The sequence below is a fragment of the Centroberyx affinis genome, unplaced genomic scaffold (assembly GCF_046629955.1).
Source record: "Centroberyx affinis isolate AG114_WGS23_722 - 3 ecotype Tasmania unplaced genomic scaffold, CSIRO-AGI_Caff_v1 ptg000854l_1, whole genome shotgun sequence".
In the NCBI taxonomy this organism is placed as follows: domain Eukaryota; kingdom Metazoa; phylum Chordata; class Actinopteri; order Beryciformes; family Berycidae; genus Centroberyx; species Centroberyx affinis.
In genome coordinates, this window is record NW_027279448.1 from 67,480 (window position 1) to 85,645 (window position 18,166).

An 18,166-nucleotide genomic window follows, 5' to 3' on the forward strand; every position below is an offset into this window, starting at 1 on the left:
TTAGCCCACACCCAGTGAGAGCAGCTAGGGGTCTGAGAGGAAATGGTCCTTTGGTGCGCACGACTCCAACGCTACGGGCTAATTAACCGTGCAATTGAGTGGAACCAAGGGGCCAAAAGGGTGGATGGAGTGGGACAGTAATTGAATTCCTGCTTTCCATTCTCTAAGTTTCGGCTCTCGTTCCTTTGCCCCTATTCAGTGTATTTAATGTGTACATGTGCGTCCTGCGTCTTGCGCGCTATAAATAAGTCAACAGATGTTGGGGCTTGTTAATAATCGCCCGGTATCCATGGTGGTCAGTCAGCACAGTGCCAGTGGGTATTAAATCTGGATAATTGTTGTTGGGTTGGGAGGGAAGGGGGTTGAATATGTAAAGTGGGCGGCGTCAGTGGACTGATTGACAGTTTATGTAATGAGCAGCGCAGTGCAAGTCTATATATCTGGGAGGAGACACTCCAGGGTTCATTCACTAGTAATAAGACGAGCGGTGAACATCCGTGGCGCACTGACGCATCAAGTTCAGCACCAAAACAAGCCTTCAGCCGCGCACACACAGCGACGTGACCATTGTGGAGTACAGTACCATGCGAGGAGACGCCTGCTGACAGACAGAAGCCCGGCTTGGATATTGGTCTTCCCTCACCTTTTGGATAACTTGGAGATTGTAAACGCTTCCCCTGGACGCTTTTGACGCACACCAACAAGGAGCTAAGGAAAAACTCCCTGGGAGTGAAGAAGGATTTCTATATGTTTTAGAGCTTTTCCCTCCTGTTCACCTTGGTGTAAATACTTTGGAATAGAGAGGTTTTGCTGTAAAAAAAAACAGGCAATATTGGCTGGTGACGCGGCTGCCCTGGAGAAGCGAGAAGGATGGCAGCTTGGTTCACCTTTACCATCGCATTCAGCACCACGTTGATAACACAGGTATGAAGGAGGGATAATGCATCTCCCCGGTGGTCCTGTATCCCAGCCCTCGACGTAAACAGATGGAGATGTTTAATGTAAAAAAAAAAAAAAAAAGATTCATAAGCGCAACGACGTTTTCTTAAAATTGTTTTCCTTCTCTTTTAGGTATTTGGATCCGGTGTTTTTGAGCTTGATCTTCACGAATTTAAAAATTACAAAGGTTTGCTGGCAAACGGAAACGCATGCAAACCCAACTGCAGGACTTTCTTTAGAATTTGCTTGAAGAACTACCAGGCTGTGGTCTCGCCAGGTGACTGCATCTTTGGAAGTACAATGACACCGGTGCTGGGGACAAACTCTTTCAGCGCCAAGGACGGTGGCACTTTCAATAGACCAATTCAATTACCAGTCTACTTTGGATGGCCGGTAAGAGTTTGAAGCAATAGCTCAATTTCATTCGTCATATAACACCAAACGACCACTATTAGGCTATAGTTGTTCAGAACTGCTCGTGCATTTTGGGAGCGCACCGGTCATTGGTCAGCTCGCCTAATCCATTATCATTAGGTAATACTCTGCCGACAAACAGATTGGATTGCGACGACGTCGTTCATTTCAAACTGCAGTAGGACATGTAATGAGCATTATAAAACAGAATTCTTTATGCAGCCTGAAGTGAAATTGAAATAGAAAGCTCTTGTCAATAGTCAGTAGTCTACCATAACAAATACCGCAGAAAAAGAAAACATGTAAGCTTTGGTGTACTTTCTATGGGCTTTATGAAAAATAATATCGATCTATGGATAATAACTGCTTGTGTTTTCTCCTCAGGGGTCATTTTCTCTGATAATTGAAGCCTGGCATTCACCTTATGAAAGTCTACCTGTAGGTAAGTGCAACACTTTACACCACAGGAGGGAGCTCTTTCTGCACATTTAACGCTTGGGGACCTGGGACCAGTTCACTCTTTTGCACAATTATATGCACAAAAAGCAAAGATGACGCTATTTAATACTGCTTAGTCACTCAACATTAACAGGTCATGGCTACCAATTGTTAATTGTTCATAATTTGACACATTTTCACGCCTATTCACTCCTTTGTTATGAACTTCAGAACACCTTTTTCATTCTTATACTCCAATACAATTGAACTTCCTTTGGTTTATTTTTGGCGTGGGAAAGAGCTGCGGGCTTTGGTGAGAATACACAGTGCCTGCCAAAAGCCCCTGACTACATCTTCCTGTATTTTACACCTTACTCTGTTCCGCCCTTTGGAAGAGGGGACTGGGCCTGGGAATGTTTTTGCTGACGGAAAGAAAGAGGAAATTTCAACCTGAGTTTATCTTTCATCTTGACTGTATGGGGTTTTGATAAGGGATGCAGCTTGGTAGAGAGCAGATTTTAAAAGGCTGGGTGACTTTTGAACCCACATCCATTCAGGATACATTTCTTGACATAGAATCATGTATGATCAACTCGGGACAAAAACAATTTGTAAGCCTATACCCTGCTATAATTTTGACCTCTCTCTATCTCTCTCTCCCTCTCTCTCTCTCTCTCTTTTCCTCTTTCAGATACCAACAACCCAGACTTTTTGATTAGCTTTTTTGCCATCCAAAGACAGCTGGGCGAAGGGACTGATTGGTCTCAGGACATGCAGACCGGGAAGCAGACAGAGCTAAGGTATTCTTACCGGTTCATCTGCAATGAAAATTACTACGGAGAAAGTTGTTCCAAAAAATGCACGCCCAGGGACGACCGATTTGGCCACTACACCTGCACCCGTGACGGGCAGTTATCCTGTCTGCCCGGCTGGAAGGGGAAATACTGCGAAGAACGTAAGCAATCAACCAGAGAACCTCTACTATTCATGCCCGCCTAGCTCAATGTCTATCAGAACTGGGCCTGCAGTCTGTTTCTCCTCTCTTTTTGAACAATATGTTGGCCTCAACTTATCTGTCGTTGTTGAAATTGGTGTTTTGTAGTTCGCTGCTGCTCTGAGCTTGTGCTGGTGTGTTTTTCTGACCACAAGAGGGTCGTGCAAACATCTGTGAATGACTTGTAAATAGTGAAATCTGTGTATAGGCCTAGCTGTGGAGTTTGATGGAAGCTTGGGTAGGATCACATGCCTTTTGATGGACGGTCTTTACCTTGAAAAACTCAGAGCCGGAGGACATTCATAGGATCTCTTCCTGAATTGATACGGTGCCAGCTGCAAGATAATTCAGTCTCCTCCATGGTGTAGCCTACGACCTTTGGCCTTACTGTATTTGGTTTGTGCCTAAAGACAGGAAAGATTTGTAAGCACACACAACAAGCATCAGATATTAGTGGTTATTAAAATATAAGATGTCTAATCCATACTTCCTCCTTAGAGAGCCTAAGGCCACAGGATGTTGAGTGCTGCAGTCAGACATGACGCAGGGATATCTGGCAAGCCTGATATGCAATTTTGGTGTAGAATGTCATTTTCAGAGAGATTTGCATTCCTGGATGTAATTCTGTAATTTCAGTGGAAGCAGCCATTGAGTTTTGGTTAAGGGACAGGCAGCTTAGCTTGACAACAGCCACATTATTCTTGTGCAAACCCACTTGGCCAAATCATAGCCCAACACTCCTATGTTTTGGATAGCTCTGAATGGGCCTAGTGGCACGGCCCAATGCCATTTGGCTTGACAATACCAAGAGCCCTTTTCACCAAAACAAATTAATCAAAGAGTAGATTGGAAGGAGACACCATGAAAGTAATAGTTACCATGTGCTGGATGTGACCACATGGGTGACAGCGGATCTGTCATCGTTGTCACTAGGTGGTGAAAGAGAAATTGGCATGTGCTATTTTGACTGTGGCGCCAAATTCTAACCAGATGGGCTCACGTGCTGCAATTATAGACACATCAATCGTCGCTGACTACAGAAAATATACATGAGAAAGATAAATTAGGCTTATTTCAGACACTATAATTTCCTCTCTCTCTCTCTCCCTCTCTCTCTCCCTCTCTCTCTCCATTTAAACTCTCTCTCTTGTTTTGGTTGCTAATCAATGCATAGGTGATGATTTAACGTTAGCGCATTCATTAATTGTTACGCGCTCACAGGTGTGCCTTTGTCAGGTATTTTACAGTGTGTTTCTAATGTGATTTACAGCCAATCAGAAATGACAGCCGGTACCATCCGTTTTTTTTTTTTATATAAATGCAGTTTTTATACCTACAGGAGGTACTCCATGACGCGCGTGCCCGGTAACATAATCCGGGAGGTGGGGTGGTGCGCGGGCATTCATAGGAGGAGCCCGGGCGGCTGCACGCGCCAAGGTTAATCGCGGCATTATTATCCGCCACGCGCCACCGATGTTTAGTCCCTTCCATTGTTGGGCGCGCGGCGTAGCAGCTGCAAATATGGTTCTCGCAGACCGCAAACAACAATAGTGACAGCTGTCTGCTATTGAGAGCAAGCATCTGTTCGGCACTAAACCGGCCGCTTACCGTCAGTCGCCTGATATGTTGTCCTGCGAATCAGTGTCATGCTAGACCGTACACTTAAACAGGACAAACAAACCCTTAACCGATTTCCCCGTGGCAGCTGGGGGGTGTGACCGACAGGTTTAGATCAAATGTGCGGTTTAGGGTTTTGAAGAAAGTTGAGACAGATTGAGGCTTCAACTAATTCTACCTATAGGCTCATGGCAGTTGTTGGCTATTTAAAGAAACTTATGGCTCTGTACCATGTTTGATGTGTTGGGGTTTCTTCAGAGTGTCTGGCTCATAAACCTAACATTTGAATAGTTTTCTTGGTGCTTATGGTGTCTTGTCATATTATAAGGTTATGAAATTGTATAATACCATGTTACTTTGTAAAACTATAATACTCAATGTTTGATATATTGCCTTGCCTATTTGCCTTTAGAAAGTTACATTGGTAAATATCTTATATCACAAGTCTTTCTTGCTTATTCACTCATTCACACAGCTGAGAGAAAATGTGACCATGTGATCCAGTGGACTTATGTCTGTGTTCTTCTCTGTGCTTTAGCTATCTGTCTGGAGGGCTGCAGCGAGAGGAATGGAAACTGTTCCAAACCTGGCGAGTGTGTGTAAGTAAAAATAATCATGAAGTGATGAAATAGGGGTGGGCTGTTGTACGGGATCCCTATGGGAAGAGGGTGTGTCACACCCATTGGAAGGCATTGCTGGTATTTCTCCATCTCCATTTTAATTTCAAATTCACTGTCATATTCACTTCAGAGAGGATATTTAATCCTTAATGGATTCAAGTCAACTGCTACTCTTGCCCAGACTCTTCATCAGGAGAGGTTGAAGTTCACCAAGTCGAGCCAATTCTCAGTCCATTCCCTCTCTTGTTTCTCTGCATCACTGACTTACTTTTCTGCTTCCCATGTTCCCTTCTTGTCACTAGCCTGTCTCTGTCTCCTTCACTCACTCGCTCCAACTAACAAGGATAAATTCACACACTCACTCACTCACTCACTGTGAGAAATTCCTCTTGAATCCTACTTTGCCCTCTTTTTAGCCGCAAATCCATCATTCCCACCACTAAAACTGACCCAAATTGAGGTTAAACCCTTTAGATACCCAACACCCTAAAGCTGCTCCCATGTCTCTGCTCACTCAGCTAAAAATGTCGGACGGTTAAAAGTACATCTTAAGTCCCACAATCTCCTGCCTTGACAAAGTTGCTGCACACCCCACTGAGAACTGGATATCCCTGGGAAACATGAGCAAAGGGAGTCTTTTTGACAGTCTGTTTGCTGCCAGAAATCCTTAAAGCGATATTTCACTTTGGTAGCACATTTTTACTCTTTAGTATTCTGTACATACCCCCTTGATTGTTTAACCCCCCCCCCCCAATATTGGCCTCTCTGTTTGCCCTTGCATCATTCACTTGCTATCAGTTTGACACCTTGTTTGAAAAACTTGTATCTAACACCTATACAAACTCTAATGTGGATACTGCTAATACCATTATTTCCCATCGTTTTTATTTTCAAGAAACAATTTTGACCGTTGGCACTTATTTATAAAAGAGGTTGGGAAAACCGTCTTTGCCAGTGTCGATGTGTGAATCCACACTGCAGCTATCATATGCAAAAAAAAGCCATATGCTAAAAAAGGTTCTACTGTAGAGAGGTATTACTTTTAGCGTCGTAAGTTGCACACTTTGTAATTTGACTTGATTGCTGGGATGGGTATATGTGAGCATTTAATGATGTGTTTAGTTCAGCCAATTGCAGTGCAGCCATATAACTCTGGTTAGCTGATTGATGATTGATGTGATCATCAACTTGTGGTGAGCTGATCCACGATGTGGCCATAAAAGCACTGGCAAGTTGTCTGCTCTCATTGAGGCTTAGCTTACTGATTGCATGTTTAATAGAATTGAAACTGTCCGGTTTAAGTGGTTCTGCTAATGCGATACGCAACAATTATGGCAGATCCAGATATGGTATTGGCAGGCCTGTTTCTCCATCAATATGAACAATAAGTAATCAATCAAAATATGTTTTGTCACTTTTCAGGTGCAGAGAAGGCTGGCAAGGCACATTCTGTGATGAGTGTAAGAAGTACCCAGCCTGTAAACATGGTACCTGCCAGCAGCCATGGCAGTGTAACTGTCAGGAGGGCTGGGGAGGCCTATTCTGTGACCAAGGTATACTACACAACTTGGACCACTGCTACTATCCCTTTAAAAGACATGCTCATATTACTTGTATACTGTTTTCATTTGGAACTGACTCGAAGGCATTAGTAAATTAGGTTCCCTCTGAACCGAATAGCTGGAACCGTTCCATTCATAGCTTTATCCACATTCAGGGAAGATAGCTTTTTTTTCCATGCAGGCTCCCTGTAAACAAACACTGCTCTCTCCTCAGACCTGAACTTCTGCACCCATCACCGTCCATGTGTGAACGGCGCCACCTGTATGAACACGGGCCAGGGCAGCTACACCTGCACATGCCTACCAGGCTTCACTGGGGTCAACTGTGAGCTGGAGATGCAGGAGTGTGACAGCAACCCCTGCAGGAACGGAGGGATATGCACAGTAAGTAGATAGATAGATAGATAGATAGATAGATTCTTTATATTTTAATATTCACACACTTTGGCTGTAACTAACTCCTTGTCCTCTCTCTCCATTCCTGCAGAATCTGGAGAGCGGCTACATGTGCGAGTGCCCCCAGGGTTTTGAGGGGTCCCACTGTGAGCACAGCTTGCTGACATGCGCCGACTCCCCCTGCTTCCACAGCGGCAAGTGCAGGGAGAAGGACAATGGCCGCAGCTACATGTGCGAGTGTCCCCGCGGCTACACCGGACTCAACTGCGAGAAGAGAGTGGACAAGTGCACGTCGCTTCCCTGCGCTAATGGTATGGTCTTCCTCCCCCTTGTCCCCCCTTTCTGAACTTCCCCTCGCTCTCTTCTACCCCCCCCGCCGCCCCCCAAATTCCTGCAACTGGAAGCAGTGTGGAACAACAGGAATTGGTGGGAACTTGGTGTCTATTGTCCTCCGTATAAACACTCCGCAGCTCTGAGCGGTGGCTTGTAAATGTCACTACTGCTCGCTGCGGTTGTTGATGAAAGGGGACAAATATCCAATGTAGCTCGATTTCTGTCTTTTCGTAAACATGGAGGACTCTGGGATTGTTCTGGTGTGTTGGGTGAACAATACACAGCACAGTGGTGACACCAATGATGAGTCGATGGAGATGTGTGAATTGAGAGTGCCTCATGAGGAAGTGTAGTGCCATCATAGTTTTGCGCATTTGGAAACGCCTCATTTGGACTCAATAGGGGCCTGACTCTCCTACCTGTATTATGGTTATGTGTGCATTTACTCTATCAGTCTCTCAATTGCTTTTGTGTCTCTTTTAGCGAATCCTGATACCTTGACCCTAACCTTTTTTCGTCTCCTCTCCCTAGGCGGTCTGTGTGTGATCCACGGCGGCATGCGAGTCTGTAGCTGCCGCGCAGGATTTACGGGCCAGCGTTGTGAAATCAACATCAACGAATGTGCCGGTAACCCCTGCGTCAACGGAGGCACCTGCCTGGACCGGATCAACGACTACACTTGCGCCTGTCCCCCGGGCTTCGCTGGACGCAACTGCGACAGAGCGCTGGACGAGTGCTCCCTCCGGCCCTGCCTCAACGGGGGTCTCTGCACCGGGGGAGGCGGACCGGGCAAGCCCCCAGCCACCTGCATCTGCCCCTCGGGCTTCACCGGGCCTCACTGCGAGTTCTTCGCCGCCGTGACCTTCCCCGTGACCATCCCAAAGATCCAAGATGGCTTCCAGTGGGCAGCGGTGTCTCTGGCGGTGGGGCTGGTGGCGTTGCTAGTGCTGCTGTGCATGGTGGGCTTGGCCCTGAGGCACATCCACAGGCAGGCGCAGAGGGAGAGGGGCGACACAGAGACCATGAACAACATGTCAGACGTTCAGAGGGATAACCTGATCCCAGCGTCCCAGCTGAAAAACACCAACCAGAAAATCGGCCTGGAGGTGGACTGTGATTCAGAGAAGTCGAACTTTATCCACAAAAACTATCACTTGGATTCGTACAACTCCAAATCAAAGGACTTCAAGGATGACAAGTCGCAAGAGGACAAAAGTCTTATTTACGACAAGTGTTTAGAAGACAAAATGCCCTTGAGTAGAATGTACAGGTAAGAGGAACCATTTTCACACAGTGCATGAGCTCTTCAATGGATTTCACCATACTAATAATGCAAATCTAATCCCCTGCTTGTACATGAGTAATATCAGTGGAAGTGTTCTGAGAATGGACCATATAATTTTCACATTACTTCACGCTGTAGGTCTCCTGTACTCATTGTGTGAATAGGGAAGGGGTTCCATATTTTTTTTCACTCACACAATGCCTTGTATTATTTAAACCTTGCCACTACTTCCCTTTGGTTTCATGCACATACAAATAATTTAAAATGTGCTTTTAATGTATAAAATGTATTTTGTCCAAAGGCATTTAAGGCATTTTACTGATAAATAAACTAACAATTAGGTTTTTTTTCAAACTTGGAGACCATACATTGTTCTTCATTTACACACAGTTTACATTTGACAATTGCTTTGCTATACAGTATCCCCCATCCTCCCTGCTGTCTCCCAGTATATCACGCCCCGTCTAATGCATAGCTCTGCCATGTGCTTCTAGTTTGTGTTAACACAAAGTGTGATTTGTGTTTGCAGTGAAAAGCCAGAGTGTAGGATATCAACGATATGTTCCCCAAGAGACTCCATGTACCAGTCGGTATTTGTTATAGCAGAGGAGAGGAGGGAGTGCGTCATAGCAACTGAGGTAAGCCAAAAAATCATGTCTTCATCAGCATTTCCATAGATCCCCCATTTGAAGCACTTCATGTCGTCCCAAGCAGGCTATTCCTCACTAGTACACCAATGTTTATGACAGGTGATGGTGCTTTTTGTATGACAATATGGAGGCCAGTATTCTCATATTTGAAGCTAAGCCAGTGATGCATAATAGCCCAATCATGCATTATTGCTTTCTGTAAATTCTAAAAGGTCAGTCACTATTCTTTATCTTGGCAATGTGATGACCTAAACTCTGAACTGATCCTGATTCCCCACACATGTTTGGCTCTGCTCGGTCTCAAAGGTGCTATGTTTTACCACTGTGGTACTTCATTTTTAAAATGTTTGTTTTTCCAAGCAAAATAGAATGATGATAGCACATGAGCTATAATAGTTAAAACAGCTTTGCGATAGTTGCTAGTTTTGGATGTGAGCTGCTTCTCATTTTGCCACATCTTTAATCTATTTTTTCCTCTCTCTATCCCCAGGTATAAACTATGGAGGGGTCTGAAAGCGAGGGAACGAGGAGAAAGACACAATCGAGGCAGAATATTGTATTCTGGATTGTTTACAAACGCTGAGAAGAGACTGGAGATTGTTTTCGACGTCCACTGCTGCTCTGGAACACTTGAGAACTGGAGAGGGCAGAACCTCTGCTCCACGAAAAGGAACAGAATTGAGAAACTTTTATGTTGACCGAGTGTTTGTATGCAAAACCTGTACAGTGAAGGACCTTTCTCATTTGTGGCAATGGTTAACTGGACTGGCGAATGGACTGACTGCACAAGGTGTGGAGACTGATAGAGCGTCAGCAAAATAATGAATCTTGACCGTCCTGGACAGCAAAAAGGAGGTGAAGGTGGATCATTTGCCCCTCGTAGTTGACCCGGCCTTGTGTGATAATCATGGTGACTTTGACAGCCAACCAATCAAACAGTCAAAAAGGTGCCTGAGATTTGACCCATCCCAATCCCCCCCCCACTCCCCCCACACCACTCCTGCCAGCTTCGCCTGCTATGCAAGACTCAGGGTCGAGACGAGTGAACTCACCCACCGTCAAAATCCAACCACACAAACACTGAGAGCTATGAATGTCTGAAAATAATCTTCAACTGTCAATCATTCGAAAATGACTGGTTGGACTTTTCCATGCAATGGTGAAGATTGTATGCAGCCCAAATTCACTAGAAGCCTTAAAAGAGGGGGTTTGAATGCTAAATTTGTGCCCTTGTCTCTTCTTGGATCATTTGCACTACAAAAAACAGCGGGGAAAATACTTTTTAATCAACAGGGATTTGAAGAGAAAACCACAAGAGCGCAATAGTCAGTGCTGTGCCAGCAAGATCCAAGAGAAAGGGGAGAGAAAACGTGCATAGAAAGTGTTTTTATGCAACCCAAGTGAGAAATACAAAGAGACTCAAAACGGGGAGAAAAGACTGTCACACCACTGCCTGCCTATAACAAGTTTCAAAAAATACAGAACCAATAATGTAATTTTTTTTTTTTAAATGATGATTATTTCCAGAGTTTAATTTAAATATGACACACTGCTCTTTATATGTTTTATAATATTATTTTGTATATAATGCATATTTATAAGGACCAAACTTCTGAAGAATAAAACTTCCTTCAAAACTGTTTTTAATTTGATGATGTCAGTGAATGGAAAAAAGGAAATTATTTTTGAGGTGTTTTTAAATAATGAAATTGAGTACAAACGATGATCGCATGTGTCTTGTATTTCTTTTTATTAAGGCTGGATTTAATTAGAGTGATGCAGCTCGAATATCTCATCCTGTACTCAATATATACCTAATGTTGCACAACTAGACCTCTTGTAAATTATCAACAGGCTTATGAATATGAAATCCAGCTGCTCTCCTACATTCACATAACATCATGCTGTTTCAGGCATTAGGTAGGTATAAAGCCACCAGACTATTGCATCACTACTTCAAGTAATTCCTGGAAACGCCTTGTGCTCCCACCCCACTCACCCAACCCTCTTTCTCTCTCTCTGGCCCTAAATTGGCTTGAAATTCAAATCCGTTTCCACGGATACCACCCCCTCAAGCTGGAAATGGCGAAACAAAGCCAGGCACAGGGCAAAGGGGAACGCCCCCACCCCTCCTAACACACTCACACACACAGCCAACCAAACAGATGCCGTGGGGGAGCGAGGAGTGACTCTGTAGTGCCATAAAAACAGCGGCATATGCCAGGCCTCTCGCCCCGTGTGCACGACACACAGAGTGCACAGACCTCCTCCCATAAAAACACCCAAGCAGTCGCAGGCTCCCCAACTGCCTGACTGAGTGACTCCCCTTCAGGGTTAAGGGCAATATCTCAATGCCCCGTCCTGTACCACCCACTCCTGCAAACAAAGCTGGAGAGAGAGGGCCTGGCACTGGGGCCGTCACCGGAGGGAGGGGAAACCAGATGGGAGCCAGAGGATCTGCTACGAAGAGATCACCCTCCGCACTATTTCAGAAAAGTTTTATTGACTTGTCACAGCAATCTGGGCTCTCATTGGGTCTCGCTCTCCTGGGGCTGGGTGCCATTTCTCCATGAGGAGCAGGCGGCCTCCACTTATCAGTTACATGTCACAAAAAGGGTTGGAAGTGAGGTTAGAAACTTGAGCCGTGCCGACTATCCACTGTGATTTATTGTCTTGGTTCGGTACTGATGCGATTGCCCTTTGCCCTCGGCGTCTTTTGGAAAACGCTGCCGTTCCGTCCTCCTAATATTCTACCGTTCTGTGACACAGTGTGTTTGATCGCAAAAACCAATTCCGTGTCCAGGCGATGTGTCATCTGCATCATCAAACACAAACCTCTCATGCCTCCAATTAACAGCAATCCTGCCACAGTCAACACCCCCTAATCAGCAGCAATCAACACCCGACAGAGAATCTGGATGGCTCTTCCCTCACACACATCCTGTTAGTCTGTTGACCTGGGCATCCTCATCTAAGGCCTTGTGTGTGTGTGCATGTGTGTGTGTGTGTGTGTGTGTGTGTGTGTGTGTGTGTGTGTGTGTGAGAAAAGTTTGCACTCGGAGCAGTACGGATTTGGAAAAGGAAGCTTCCGGCCTGCCTCAAGGAAAAACATACTTGTTATCACAACTATTAATCATCTGATAAAACCCTTCAGCTCTAGCCTGATACCTGACCCAGCCCGATAGCACTTGCAGTTTCTTCCCATGATCAGACTCACACTGTTATGCAGACACAACACACACTCATACACACATCCTCATTCACACTCTCTCACAGTGGCATACACATGCTAGGGCTCCGCTCTTTGGCCTTCTAGGTCTCCATAGCATGGCCAAGCATTTTCATTGTGTTATAATCACAGCATCCTGTTTGTGACCTGGTGACATCAGTTCCTGTTTCCTCCCTGATTAAAAAATGCAGAACATGCCGGCGCAGGCCAACTGCTTTTCTCACGCATCTCTTTCTTCAATCTGCACTCACTCGCGCAGATGACTCGGGTTTTTCAGGAAACAGCCTCAAAACAAGCGAGTGGGGTAGACAAACGGCCTAATCAACACTATTTATTCTGTGGGGGGGGGGGGGAATCTGTGAATTGATGTCACTACTTGAGAATCAGGAAGCAGGTTTGAATATGAAGTTCCAATCTTCCCTATCTCTCTTTATGCAACCAGAAATGTGGATCTCACTCTAAATAACACGGCCACAGATGGGTTTTTCCAGTGACGACTCTCCCGGTGCCGTTCTCAAGCAGATGTTATTTTCTACAGAAACATGCTGAAAACAATGCTTCAAACACAGTAGTCCCACAGTGTGCTTTTTTTTGGTTTTTTTTTACATAAACCAAAAGACCACAAAATGACCACTGCTCCTTGGCTCCACTCCTGGCTTTCTTTCACAACCGGACCTCCTGGAAACTGGAGTCACGGTGATGAGAGATTGATTCGGCTCTTGAATATGAACGCTTTTATGTGTGAGAAGTACAGAGGAAAGTCATTTGGGTATATGCATGTGTGGCAGAGTATGATGATACATGATGCTGTTATCCCATTTTCTGTAATCCTGCTCTGCCCTGCACTTGTAGCTGTCTCATTAATTAACACTAGGTGTCAGTAAGAAAACCACTCATAGGAAATAACTGTGGCCAGTACAGTCCAAATTAAACCCTTAGGTACACTCCAGTTCAGAAAACAAGTCTACAGTAACACTAATCAGACAGCAGAGTGTTACAAGTTTCACACTTCTGATCATGTAAACTGGCTTCTTATTTTGATTTGTATGATCTTGAATTCAGCTATAAATAAAAATCCAAGGCACATCCAGATCTAATCAGCAGTTGGGACATTTTTTTTTTTAGGAGAAACCGATCAGAGATATACAGTATAATGTATGTTGTTTACTATGCAGGGACAGCTGACTTCTTAAGGATCTGCTTTTAGATAGCCATGTCCCGCTCCACTGACCCAGCCACTAACTCCTGACCTATGCAAGAAATGTTTAGGTCATCACATCCCAAAAACAAGCACCACCTTTACTGCTGCAGGAGTGCTGTATGCTGTAAGCCCCTGCTCTTTAACTAGGTCAGTCTCTTGCATGTCTGCACAATACTGTATATCTTATGAGTTGGGGGAAAAAATTGCAGAAAAACTGAGAAACCGAGGCTAATTCTACACAGATTTCATTGGCTTTTGGTAGCGTAGTGAGAGCATCCCAGAGATAGCAGCAGGCTCGGGCGGAGGACGGGCATGAAAGGCCATGGCATGATGGGATGAGAGCTTGTGCATGACACAGGGTCACTCAAAGGGCCGCATTGTGTAGTGCTTTAGACTTCTAAAGAGCTGATACAGTTGTCTGGCCTCTTATCAAGGCAGATAATGCCGCTATTTATAGATAATCTATGTATTGAGCACAGATGAGTCTCTGCTAATAGAACAGATCCTACTAGGAGCATTGGATTTTATTTTGTACATTTGATCAGGTCTTTTCTCTCTGTGTCTGTCTTGTTGTGTCTCCGCTGTGTTCAGTGTTTCCTGAGGAATGTTTTTTTTTTTTTTGTAGCGGTACAGGGGGCAGGAGGGCAGGGAACACTAGGTTGCTCCATTTTGAGAGCCAGCTGTCTCTTGTTTGAATACTTACACTATGATACAGCCAACTACAGCATAGTAAACAATGTCCCTAAGATTACTTATTTATAGGATGTCAACAACAAGACAAGATTTTGCCTATTTTCATGTTTTTCCTAGCATTGGCTCAATTTGTTGCAAAGATGGGGTGATTCTGGGTGAATAAACCTTTGTTAACATAAGATTTGACATGCTGGCAAGGTGGCCTAGTGGTGAGAGAGACTGCAGCAACCAATGATGGGTCCATCAGCAGTTATGTGCCTCCTCAAAGCGTCCCTAGTGGAAGAATCTCTGGATAAAAATGTCAGCTAAATGCATACATTTTGATTCAAGGTTTTGGGGGAAATTTGAAGAGAAAAACACACCAGCCTACCTTCTTACTTGAACAGTTTACTCACCGGTTGCACCTGAAGGCAGCGGGGTTAGGGAGAGGCAGAGGATGATACTTAGTAGTCAGTGGCATGGCTCTTGGCCTTGATCTTGCCATTGGATCTTTGACTTGAGGGTATGGATTACAGACCTCACATGTCCTGGCTCATGTACACATCCATGTAGGACGCTCAGGACGCTCGCTCACATGTCATGAGTGATTTGCATTAGTCCTGTTTCAGGTCAGATCACTCCCACCACCCTGAATACATCGGTATCAGTGTTTTTTTGTTTACTTGTTTTGTTCTACAAGTGTCACCTTCAATGTCATTTCACATTGTTTATTTTTCCTTTTTCCTGGCACATCTTGTGAGATAAGACTGCACTTATCCGACTTGATAAGGGAGTGTTTCCTAGATCAAGTCTGATGCAATGGCTCGGCATGTTGCTAGGTTGATACTGCCTTGAAATGCTGTGGGAAGTTGCATCAGCCAGGATCAAGCCTAATTATATGGAAATATATGTAGAGAATGACAACACAGTCGGCCAATCAGACATTGATTTGGTTGGAGTGACGGATGATAGACCAATCCCGTTGAGATGTGGGTGTGCACTCGAATCGGAGTTTGAGCCAATAGCATAACGAGTCTGGTTTGGATTTCCTCCCTATTTGGCGCACCGGACTCTGACTCGTTAAAATGCGTTGAAGGATGCATCTATCTTTAAAACTATTGGTCCAGTGCTGTGATTTAGACACGCCTATCAGTCTCAGGCAGTATAAATACGTAAGCACTGCTTCACCATGTTATCGAGGAAACGCTTCAAATCATCGTCGTGACTTGGCAGAGAATAACCAGACAGGAAGGCGTTTGACACACCAGTATTGATTAGACCTCGATATTTAATTCGTTCGCTTTGAGAAAACGCGTTGTCACCGGCTGGCTGGACAGCTGGCCAAGGCGGTTTATGTTTTTTGTTTAGGTTTGAAAGCCGAGAAGGCTGCCATGGATTTTTAGGCAATATGCGGTAACACTAAGGCACCGGCATGCATCGTGCAAGGAAAAATCAACTGCGAAATTCCATCTTCACAACTGCCAAGCAGTTGGGCTCGAATACCGTCCGCGGTATCCCGGTGAGCCAACCCGTGCCTCTGCTCCTAGACCGGAGGAAGCTAACGCTAGCCAGCTAGTTATCTGCCCGTTGGCCCGATACACGAAATCTGTCAAAAGTGATCCATCGATTCATCTGAACGTCATCAACACCACCGATCAAAATGAAGCCTCAAGACATCGTTGCCGGGAAGACCAGTCTTTGGATCTTCGGGTACGGGTCATTGGTGTGGAAGCCTGACTTCAAATACAAGAGGAGCAAGGTCGGCTATGTCACAGGCTACAAGAGACGTTTCTGGCATGGAGACAACTTCCATCGCGGGAATGACGACTTGGTAAGATGGTTATGTTTTTGCTTGTGTTGGCTCATGATCATGTTTGCTTATCTTGGCTATCAAACTTACAATGTTGCTAGTACTACGCCCAGATGTGGTTGCTAACTGCTTGGCTCAGATTGCATCAGGCGTTGTCCCATGACGTGACCCATTTCTTCTTCTTCTCTCCGCAGCCCGGAAGAGTGGTGACGCTGATAGAGGATAATGACGTAAGTGGAAAGCCCTACTTCCTATTGGTCTGCTAGTGATGCTGCAGGGTCTGCAGCTCGGGAATTGAATTGACAGCCTTAAGAAATGAAATCATCATATTCTCCCAGAATGATGGGAATGACTTTTTAACGTGTCTCTCTCTCTCTCCCCTTCCTCTTCACAGGCGAGCACTTGGGGCGTGGCGTTCGAGGTGACGGGCTCTCAGGTCGAGGAGTCTCTGAAGTACCTCAACGTGCGCGAGACGGCCTGCGGCGGCTACATCACCAGGGCCGTGGATTTCTTCCCCGAGGGGGAGTCTCCGGTTCAGGCCCTGGTGTACATCGCCACCTCCGACAACCCCCTGTACCTGGGGCCGGCCAGCCCGGAGGAGATCGGCGCCCAGATCGCCGTGTGCAGTGGGAAGACGGGCCACAACCTGGAGTACCTCCTCCGGCTGGCCGAGTTCATGAGGCGCTTCTGCCCGCAGGTGGAAGACCCCCACCTGTTCTCCATCGAGGCAGCAGCCCTGGCCACGGTGCCCTACCTGCTGGCCGCCCGGTCGCCCGTACCCTTTGTCTCACTACTGTAAACCAGAGCTGATAGTACATGCATACACTACAAATTACACACACTGAGGCTTTTCATCTATCACACCTATAATCCAAGTTGAGGTCCTCATATCCTTATGTTGTGTGTTTTTGTGAAATCTGTGTGGCCCCAGAATCCCATCCAGTGTACTAAATGCCATCGAATGCTAGTGAAGCATGATATTAAGTGTGACATGGGTTTTTACCTGAGCATGATTTCATGTAACTTTGTGTTGTAAAACCTGGGAGATGTTTGTGCACCAGTTACCAAAAGTTGGTTCTCAAATTTGTTCATTCTTGATCTTGACTTGCCACCAGCACCTGTGCTAGTGTGTACTATTTATTAACGGGCGTTAACGGTTTTCATTTGCACAATTCAGATTCCGTCCAGTACATGCAGACGGTGCAACCATCAGTTGTGGAAGTTAACCGGTTTACACTGTTGTCATCAAATGGCTGCTGTGATGTGTTAAAAAGTTTTAGGCCTTTGTTTTAAAAGGTTTGCTTATGGCATCGTTTCCATCCAGTGTAACGGCAAATTCCAATAAAAGGTCAAAATGAATTTTTGTTGTTTGTGTCCCACTCTGATGTGAGCTAATGAACGAGTGACTGACTTCTCCAGCACATGAAATATAAATTATGTAGTATCATGATAACCTCATCCAAGTGAAACTTTCAGCTACACCACACTTTTTCTAGATTTGTTTCTGGTGAGGAAAACACAATGGCAACATGAAATGGTTTATCTACATAGTAACATGGAGCTGATAAACAGGGGCCCCATGTGCTGATTTATCACATCCTTCTATGGTGAAACCAGAAAGCCTGATATGAATATTGTTTACTGGAAAGCACATGGCCTAGACACAAGGGTCAGTGCAAACATTTGCTGGATATGTCAGTCACATGCACTGCATACAGAGAACGTACACAAGCATTAAATTTGAGGGTGTGTGCACACACCACCTTTGACTTCCATATATGACCTGCAGCACACGCATACAAACATACATCAGACACTCCCAGATATTGGCTGGAGCAGCTTGTACCTTGGACGTGACTCAAGTCAAGAGTCTCTCTAGGTACACAGTCTTATGTAAGCCCTCGCCGGGAACAAGCCCAGACCTGGAAGTCCTGTGTTTACACTCCGCTCCATGGGTATGTCAGAGTGCACCAGGAAGAGCAAGCTGAGGCACTCATACAGAGGAA

At 45.2% G+C, this 18,166-nt stretch overlaps 2 protein-coding genes across 2 annotated transcripts; both read left to right on the forward strand.

Annotated features, from left to right (window-relative positions):
* The first annotated feature begins 484 nt into the window (after positions 1–484).
* Positions 485–10,918, forward strand: dll4 (delta-like 4 (Drosophila)). The gene is made up of 11 exons (XM_071521070.1): positions 485–924; positions 1,072–1,332; positions 1,738–1,795; positions 2,483–2,746; positions 4,941–5,001; positions 6,445–6,575; positions 6,799–6,968; positions 7,072–7,291; positions 7,845–8,583; positions 9,128–9,236; positions 9,739–10,918. Exons 1-11 carry the CDS (start codon positions 871–873, stop codon positions 9,742–9,744), a joined length of 2,073 nt encoding a protein of 690 aa, XP_071377171.1. The 5' UTR covers positions 485–870; the 3' UTR covers positions 9,745–10,918.
* A 4,639-nt stretch (positions 10,919–15,557) lies between these two features.
* chac1 (ChaC, cation transport regulator homolog 1 (E. coli)) lies at positions 15,558–17,529 on the forward strand. The gene is made up of 3 exons (XM_071521071.1): positions 15,558–16,181; positions 16,355–16,390; positions 16,555–17,529. The coding sequence occupies exons 1-3, from the start codon at positions 16,011–16,013 to the stop codon at positions 16,957–16,959; spliced, it is 612 nt and encodes a 203-aa protein (XP_071377172.1). The 5' UTR covers positions 15,558–16,010; the 3' UTR covers positions 16,960–17,529.
* Positions 17,530–18,166: the final 637 nt, after the last annotated feature.